The 9,251-nt window shown below is 43.6% G+C and overlaps 1 protein-coding gene across 3 annotated transcripts in view; it reads left to right on the top strand.

The window, feature by feature from the left end:
- Window positions 1-9,251, top strand: part of REXO1 (RNA exonuclease 1 homolog) — a 59,819-nt gene that overhangs the window by 6,458 nt on the left and 44,110 nt on the right. Inside the window, exon 1 of one of the 3 annotated variants that reach the window (XM_019513302.1) lies at window positions 396-532. The exons of the other annotated variants lie outside the window; for them this stretch is intronic. Within the exon in view, the coding sequence (XP_019368847.1) occupies window positions 490-532 (43 nt within the window). The 5' untranslated portion in view covers window positions 396-489. Of the gene's footprint in view, window positions 1-395; window positions 533-9,251 lie in introns of those variants that run through there. 3 annotated transcript variants of the gene reach the window in all.

Below are 9,251 nucleotides of genomic sequence, written 5' to 3'. Positions count from 1 at the left end.
TTTTTTTTTTTTTTTTTTTTTTAACAAGAGGCTTTCATATTTATTTGAAATATATTTTTCTTCCTGTTTAAACATTGTTCCCCTCTAATTTTCACAAATCGAACTGTGTAACTGTGTTAGTATACAAGGTTCGGTAAGCAAAATTCACTGGTCAATTTGTGTAGTCTGAGCTGAGTGAAACGGAAAAAGTAGGAGAAATGGTGAAAATAACTTTTTTTTTTTTTTAAAAGATTCGCCTTGGTGATTTATTAATAACAGTGATATAAAAACTAGAAAAGCCCCAAAACTAGAAGTTAAAATGATCTCACTTTTGAGTACGTGAGGCAAAGGCGGGACTAACAAGTTACCATGTCCTGCCTCTCTGCCATAATTATCTTTGCAAGCCAGAAGGTGCTGTGTCAGTTCACTGATCAGCAGTGTATTGTGACATGAACATTTATTGGAGTGTCTTGACTATACAGACTAAATGCAAAAAGCCTCAAGAACAGCATGAACAAATATCTTCATTATTTATTAACTGCGAGGAGCTCAGGTAATTCTCTGAGATGTATATGATTTTTATATTTGGAGTTAAGTGATTTTTGTGTAGATTGCAGTACATGAAGAAGCAGTCAAATAGAAGTGCTTTCTTCAGGTAAGCTTTAGTGATCAGCATTTATGTGCTTTCATGTCATACTTCTCTTCCTCGGAATGGAATACTGTAAATAAATTGACTACCAAAAACCTTGGTTCTGTTCTGGAGGGTTTAGATGTACTCATTTGTCTTACTTTTAAAGAGCTTGTCTTTTTTAGAAGCTGACTTGTAGGTTCTGTGCTCAAGCCATTTAAAGAATGTCATACCTACTAATTAAGGAATCTGGAAAGTTTGAGCCACAGGTGTCTGAAAGTTGTAAAGTAGTTGCCTTATTCTAATATGTGCTTTGGTGGGGGTGGAGAAACCCTACAGATTCAGTTGAAACAACTTGAGTTTTGTTTTTAGTCAGAATTTTTCATAGATTTCAAATGAAGTTTTTTTTTTAAGTAATGTCTCCTAGGCTTTGAAAACTACTAATCTTCCTGTCAATTAATTTAATTCTTAAGTATCTGAATAACTGAGTTTTTACTGAAGTTGTATATCTTTTATATTAAGTGTAGCATAAGACTCCCAATGGCATTTTTCTTTCTTTAAGAGCCCAAGCAATAACAGATATGCCGAGAAGAGATTGCATGGATAGCTTGATTAGTGGAACCTCAAGGATAGCTTGATTAGTGGAACCTCGAGACCATGTAAGAGGAGAGGGTCGTTAAGAGCTGTGGAGTGAAGATGGATTACATGATTGTAATCAGGTAGATTATAATGAGCTGTGAAGTCAACTGACTTTTTCAGTGCTGCCTGAGAAGAAATGTTGCTGCTGAGCAGTTGGTTTTCAACTTTGGGCGGAGCAGGAATCAGTGTGATGCAGCTGTACCCTGCTGGACTCTTCTCCCTCCGTACAGCTGGAGGGAAGGGAAAGAAAAGAAGCATCAGACATTAGGGCTGAGAAGCTTTGGTAGCGGATTCAGTTCGGAGGAGATTCAGCCTGATTCGGCGGCCAAATCTCCAAATCCAAATCTGATCGGATCAGTGGACTCATTAAGAGGTCTGGATCGAATCAGAAACCTCTGAATCGATTTGGGGAGATTCGGGGCCGATTCGGAGATTTGGCCATAGGTTATACAGGTTTCCCTTGCATAAAGTGAACCCACTTTATAAAGCAACAAATAGGGAAAGGTTCCCAAGGCAGTGAGTGAGGGAGTTGGGGAGTGAGGCTGGAACTAGGGAAGGGGCTGGGGGAGATGTGCTGTTCCTGGGGCTGCAGCGTGCTCCACCTGTCCTCACTCACCCCAGCTCCTGGGCTGCACTGTGCTGTGGTGCAGGCAGCTGGTGTCAGCTGCTCCTGGGGCTGCTGCAGCAGAGGCTGGGGGGAGTGGCAGCAAGTGGAGCCCTGGAGGTACAGGACATGGCGCAGCTTGTCTGCACTCACCCTAGCCCCTGCTGCAGCAGCCCCAGGAGCAACTGGTGCCAGCTGCAGTGGGAACAGTCAGTGGGTGTGGAGTGGGGGAGGAGGGAGGGCAGGGTGTGCCTCTTGCTGCTCTGTGCCCCCTGGGAGGGCAGCGGGCTGGGGGGCTGTGTCAAGCTGTTCCTGATGGTGGCACCAGACACATTCTTCATGGCACTTGGGACAGGCACACTGAGTGCCAGGAGTAGTCCAGTGCCCCCGGATCTGCGTGCGGGATGACAGCAGGTGGGATGACAGGCGCGCCAAGCGCTGGGAAGAATCAGCTTGGTGCTGCTGCTGGCCCCAGCCTGCTGTCATCCTGCACGCAGATCTGGGGGGATGTGCCCCCAGGAAGAGCCTGACACATCCCCCCAAGCCTATCTGTTAGGGGTGTCCAAAGCTTTGGTAGCTCGTTTGGCGGCTGAATCCAATTGGGATAATAATTTGAATCACCGAACCAAATCACCGTCCCTCAAACTGGCTGAGTCTGAATGCGGCTCAAATACTTGCTGCTTTGCACAGGCCATTCAAGCATTCTACCGTGTTTCTATGCTGTTATCCTTGGCAGAAAAATCAGTTTCCATGCTAAGACACTCCAATTTGGAAAGGCTAAGTTTTGGAGGAAAAGTGAGTAAATATGATATTCTGTCACAAGGCTTCAAAACTCCCAGGTACCTACTGGCTAGAGTCTGGCTTGAAAGACTCGAGAGAGAGGTTGAGGAAGTAGGGGACTGCAGTGGTCCATGGACGACTCCCAGTGTTCAAGGTATAAGAGGACATCTCTGTGCTCTGGTCAGTGCCTACTGCCATGCTGCTGGCATGGGCAGCTATCATTGCTGGTGGAGACCCTGGAAACCTGCTACTGCCCTGGTTGTCTCCCCCCTCCATTACATTACTGTATTGGTCTTCCTTTTCTGCACTCTTCTGTAAGTCCACTCTCTTGCTTTTAAGATACAATTTTTAGATTTTAATTTTTTTTATCCTTTTTCTAAGTGTGGACATTTCTTACTTTATGATTTTCTCTTTGGAAACTTTCCTTCCATAAATCTTGACATTAATCTTGGGGTGATTTATTTTTATCATCTCTCTTGTATCAATTCTGGGTTTGGAAGTTAGTTAAATGGCTGCTGCAATGAGAGGAATATTTTTTTGGACAAGGCCCCTAACCTGTTGGTTGCTTACCTCATCACAGCAAAGATAGTTGATATGCCTGATGCTACGTGAGGTGGCATAAAACTGGGTGTTTCTTGTATAGCAATATAGTCTCCGAAGCTGCTAAGACATCAAAGCTACTTTTTTTCTTTTTTAGTGAAACATGCTTTTTATTAGATATGCCTTTTTGCAAGAACTGACTGGCAGGAAGAGGTCCCTTAGCTATTGGCTTTGCTTCCTCTGATGATTTCTCAAACCTTGTCTTTCTCTGGGAGAAAAGGGCAAGGGTTTTTTTTTTTTTTTTGCCATGTGTTAAACTTGGGGTAAAATGTAGAGTTTACTTTAACCTGCTAACACATGTTAAGACTACAGTTGCTTTGTCCACACCATGAGAAGATAGTTTCTTTTGGTGCTATCTTTTATAGGACCAGCTGTACAGTTGGGGGAGATATTACACAAGCTTTCAGACACAAAGTGCCTTTCCTCTGGTCTGGGAGAGAAGCAGCGGCAGTCTAAATTGAATACCAGATGAAACAGTAGTTTGTGTTTAACTGTGCAAATTAAGTTTTCTTTTGTATGAGCTGCTGCTTGTAATAATAGTAAGTTAGAAAAACTAATTTTTTAATGCCTCATACAGGACGCATACATTTTACCAAATCTCTCATTAACCCAAGGTACTATCTTTTTTTTATACTTATCCTTTTCCAAATAGATGCAAATATCAGTTTATAATGTGCTTGGATGCTGTGCCTTTAGGTGCATTATAAATGAAAAAAAACTACTGGTATAGCTTGGGCACCAAGTAACAGGCACTCTTAATGTCCTTTTCTACTACAATTGTACCTGAAAAGCCTAGACCCATGGCACTTTTACACCAAGGTAATTCACATTGGTTTTGAACAGTAAATGTCACTAGGCTCTAGAGGACAGACAAGTGCTATCAGGGGGTAGGTGCTATTAAAGCATCTTGCCCTTAGATGGATGTCAGGGAACAGGTAATAGAGAGTAATGCTCAACCTCCAGCCTGCAGGCTGAATGCAGCCCATGGGCCTGTCTCACTAGTTACGGGGCTGGAAATTTGTTGATGGGGGAGCAGTGACAACGTTAATTGCCACAGCTTCCAAAGCCACAGCAATTAATGCTGCCACCACTGCAGATTTTCATACCCATGGGGAGCCCTGCAAGCTGGATGACGTAACTTTTGTGCTCCAGATTGGTGGCTCTGGGAGGCCAGATTGGGATGCACGTCACTTATTGTGCCTGCAGGGCCAGAGCATCGAGTACCACCGTAATACACCATTTGCCTGTAGCAAATAATTGCCCCAGTGGACACATGACACTTGCCTCATTGGACTTGTACAAATTATAGAATTTTACTTTGGGTATTCATGAGCCCTAAATAACCATTTCTGCTGGCAGATGGCCATGATGTTTTATAGCAAAGTTCAGATTGATGAGCAAAGCCTCAAAATAGCCGATAAGATGAAATCTTGGTTTTCAGAAGAAAATGTAGTCTCTTGAAAAAAATATTGTGTTACTCTGGACTCTGATTTTCTGTTTCTTGATGTATTAAAGGCAAAGTTAAAAAATTATAGTTACGATCTTTTTTTCTGTAATTGGCAATGATTGTCAGCATACTCGGTACTAAAGTTATAAATGTAAGCATGCTGTTAAATTAATAAAACTGCTCTGTACCTTTAATTAAAATAAAGGCTATTTTTTCCAAGGAGATTTCCAAGCAGTTGCCTTTAACAGTTAGATGTTTTGATTTAACGGGTGTTTGAGCAGTGGGTGTGGGATGAAAGGTCTGGAGTGGCTGGGCAACAGGGCCAGGTCAAGTGGGGGTGGCAGCCAGAAGGAGTCGCTGCGAGTGCTGGGAAGCTGAGTCCAGCTGCTGCACTGCTGCATGCCCCATAGTCCAGGCTGCCCCCTGTACCTGAGTTGGGTGGGACTGAGGGGTGTGCTGCAGGCTGGAGAAAATCTCTTGGTGGGCCCGATATGGCGCATGGGCTATATTTTGCCTGCCCCTGATTTAGCTGTTGCTCATCACAGTAGAGGGGCATATGCATGCATGCATGCAGTTAGCTTGGAGTACCTGCTGTGTTGTCACTCCCCACCACCCTTTCAACCTTTTGTAATTAATTCCTTTTGTCCATACTTGTAGTTATATCAGTCTGGTCCCTAGTCTGGACACAGCTGTGGTGGTATGTTCTTACAATATTCCTGTCTGCATGCAGGATTAGGAGTTGCTGGTATACACAGCTTGCTATCAGAGTCCTGTAATTGTATCTGAGCTAGTACAGTTCTTTTATCACTTCAATCGTGCCAGTATATTTAAAGCAGTGCAACTTTTGTGTGCAGTGCTGATTATAAGTCTTGTTTGATTGACTTGTCAGTGTTTGGATGTTGCCTTGCACATCCAAAAACTGTTTACAAGCTATCTGATATTTACCTTGGTGCAAACAGCTAGTTTTGCTCCATTCTTAAAAATTGGTATTTGCTGAATTTTGGGTCTTTGTCTTGTTTTAGAGTAAAATAGCTGGAAGAAAATCTGTAAACAGTTCAGGGCTTCTTACCAACCTTGCTTTCTCTCTGGTTCTCGAAATGATATTTTTGGAAAAAGGTAGGGGTGATTAGGTTTAAAAAAACCTGTGTTTAAAGGGCCCAGTATCTCTGGTTACCACTCCTCCTGGTTGTTAGGTTACTGGCTATGATGCATTTCAAATGCAGTTCTCTCCCTGAAGATTAAGCAATCTATCCATGACTTTGCTCTTAGTTTTTTACTTCAGTCCAAATCTTGGGTGCTGGCACTGGCCCCAGCCCATGTACAGATCCGGGGGCCCGCACCTTCCAGAAGGTCTGCGGGCCCCTGGATCTGTGTGTGGGATGACAGCCTGCTGCTGGTGCTGGAAAGTGTTATGAGTTTTGCTTTGAACAGTTTGAGGTGCGGTTTCGCAGAAACCACTGCATCTATCTCCTTGAAACTTAGCAGGCTTCATGCCCCATCCCTGCAATTTTCATCCAAATCAGGCAAGAAATGACAAAATCATAGGCATTTTAGTGGTTCCCCATTATAGCCTATGGCCGAATCACCGAAACAGCGTCGAAACTCTGAAACAGATTCGGCTGAACCGAAATGGAACAGCGATCCAAAACACTGAAATGAATCACTGTCCCTCTGAAACGGCCGAAACCGAATCAAAACATAACTTTTGCACAGCCCTAGTGTATAGGATTTTGACAGCCTTCTCTGTCTTTTCTGCTCCTTGCTAGCATAGCCTTACTCACTGGCTGGCTAACTCTGCTATTTGGAAAAGTATCACATTGCAGGCCGCCACTTGGAAAGTTCACTCCAATGTTTCCGTGCTATTTTCATAGAGTGGGACATTGCTCCTGAAACGTTCTGTGCTGCAGGACTGTGGTCAGAAGTAACAGAACAACATTGCTGAAGTACACGTTGTTTCTACAGGTGCATCCTACGCCTTCCTGTTCTAAATGCCATCTCTGCTCTCTTATAAGCAGTGTCTCAAATACTTGGCTCCAGTGGCTAATAGGAGTAACTTTTGAACAGCCAACAGCGAGCAAAATTAACAGTGCTTTGAAACAGGTGAATAGCGAGAAGGGGGTGTCAGTTTTTGTCTGTCTAAGACAGAACTTGACTCGGCTCAGTCTTGTGCCGGAAATGCAAAGCAATGGTTTGTATTGCTGACCATAAGCAATCATTCCTTTGCAAGAAAATAGAATCTGCTGTTTTACATTTGGGCCCATTGTAAGGATGCAAATGTAATTTGAGAGAGACAGTAATATGTGCTCACTGCTGATTCTGCTGTTTTGAAGAACTTCCCTTCAATCAGTGACAGGAAAACACAATGTCTATTAATCTCCACAGAACACTGGGCTTTAGCTATGTTCCACACTGAAACCTAGGTAGTGGTTTCTTAAATGTGTGAGCAAATCCATTATTTTTATTGATTTGCTTTTAAAAAATATCCTACTTTCAGTATAAAGTAGCAAGGTTTTCTTAAGCTGATGCCACTGGGTTCAGCAGAATTGTCTTGACTGAGATCTTGGCTTGCTATTTAGAAATGCATGCGGATGAACAGGCTAGTTCAGTAGCAGTTATTGGTTCCGAATCATTGGTATCATGAGCCTTTGTTAATTTTCTCCTTTGTAATTAACTTTCTCTGCACCCACTTTTATTTCCTTGTTGATTACAGTATTACAACATTAGGTACACCGGTTCAGTAGTCCTTGATGAGCCTTACAAGCAGATTATATATCAAATGGGTGACACGCGGATTTTCTTTGACTTAAATGTTCAAATTGAAACTCACTAATTCCTAATTTAACAAACATGTAACATTTAGAAGTGATGAGCAGCAAGTGACAATTGCAGGGTAATGCCAAAGTGGATCGTTTAGTCTTTGTCCTCCAAGATTTTCATATGGTTTCAATGCTGTAAATATGTGAAGAGGATGTCCAGTCTAAGAAATGTCTGGAAAGAGAAATGTTGACCACTGGTTATCTTTAAAATTTCATGAACACGTTTAATCATCCTGTCTTGATCTTGTTCTATGAAATTACCATGTGGTTTTACCTTTCTTAAGGATCTTTTAGTTTTCATCCTTCTTTCATTACAAAGGCAAACATATCAACTTGCCTCAGTATACCAGTCCAGGTAAGAGTTTCTCTTTCAATCACAGCCTTCAGGGAACTGCAAGTGAAAATATTTTTTTGGTGCTTAATTCATTGCCATTGGCCAAAAAAGAAACTGTAACTTAATTGGTAGTTTTTGTCATAATAAAATATTCCTTTTTCTAGTGCAGCCGTGTTAATGTTGAAATGCTCACAGTAGTAAAAATAATTTGGGAAAAATAGGACTGGTGGAAACATAGGAAATAGTTCCATGTAGTAACAACACCCAGGTTGTATTGTTGCTTAGTTCTCCTTTAAAGTACCTCAGAAGCAAATTTCACCTCCAGAGCTTTTCAATCTACAGTAAATAATAGAAGTATTTTATATAGTCTTCAAGGTCTAAGGGGGCCATTTTAATAATCTAATCTCATCTCCTATGTAGTATGGGACAAAGAGATCATCCAGTGATACTATATCTAACCTGGGGATGGGCAAAATGCAACCCGTGGGCTGGATTTGGCCCGCTGCAGCTCCTTTGGTCCCACCTGGCCCAACCACTGTCCAGCCTGTGGCATGCCCAACCTCTCAGCCATGCAGCAGAGCTGGGCAGCTCTGCGGCTGGACTCCACTTCTAGCCAGCCCAGATGGTGGCGGCTCCTTCTGGCTGCTGCCACCACTGGTCTCAGCCCTGTGGGGATTGGAGGGGACATGCATGCACAGCCCCAGCCCCATACCTGCTCCAGACTCATCCCAGAGCAGACCAACTCCAGACTAGCCAGGACCCACATGCACAGTGCTGCCTCTGGGCTGCCCAGCGGGGCAGTGGTGACAGTGAAGAGCCACAGGGCAGCCCGGGTACAGGCTCTGGGCAGCTGCTACAAGAAGGGCCTGGCAGCAGCGAGGGGGAGGCAGCTGCTTTTCCCCCGTGCCTAGCAGCAGCTTCTGCCTGTCGCCCTCTGCTGCTGCTCACTGTGGGTCAGGAGCAGGCGGTGTGGCAGGCCGGGATCAGGGCTGTGCGTGTGGGTCCTGGTTGGTCTGGGCCTAGTCTGCTCTGGCCAGGGCAAGTCTGGGGTGGGTTGGGGCCGAGGCCATGTGCTCAGCTGCTGTTGGGCACTGGTGGTGGGGAGGAACCCCAGGGTGCATAGGCTTCTGGCTGTTTTTGGGAAGAGTGGGGGTGCTAACTGGCTTGAGACGGCTCCCCAAAACTGCCTACGTAGCCTGCCAACTGAAATAATTGTCCACCTCGATCTAAACTATTATCTTGTGTTTGACTAGATCATATTTTTGTTACGTGTCCAGTGCTGTTTTCTGATTAAAATGACTTCATTTGATTTACTTTACTAAATTTGTATTTTATTATGTCTGAATTGTATTACTTTAAAAATTGTTAGATCTAAAATACTTTTTTCCTTCCTTTACAGAGCGTGGTTATGATCCAATGGATGT

Source organism: Gavialis gangeticus, unplaced genomic scaffold, assembly GCF_001723915.1.
Source record: "Gavialis gangeticus isolate Ggan-Ray unplaced genomic scaffold, GavGan_comp1, whole genome shotgun sequence".
NCBI lineage: Eukaryota > Metazoa > Chordata > Crocodylia > Gavialidae > Gavialis > Gavialis gangeticus.
Note: the sequence above shows the minus strand (reverse complement) of the source record. Positions and strands in the feature narration are given on the sequence as shown.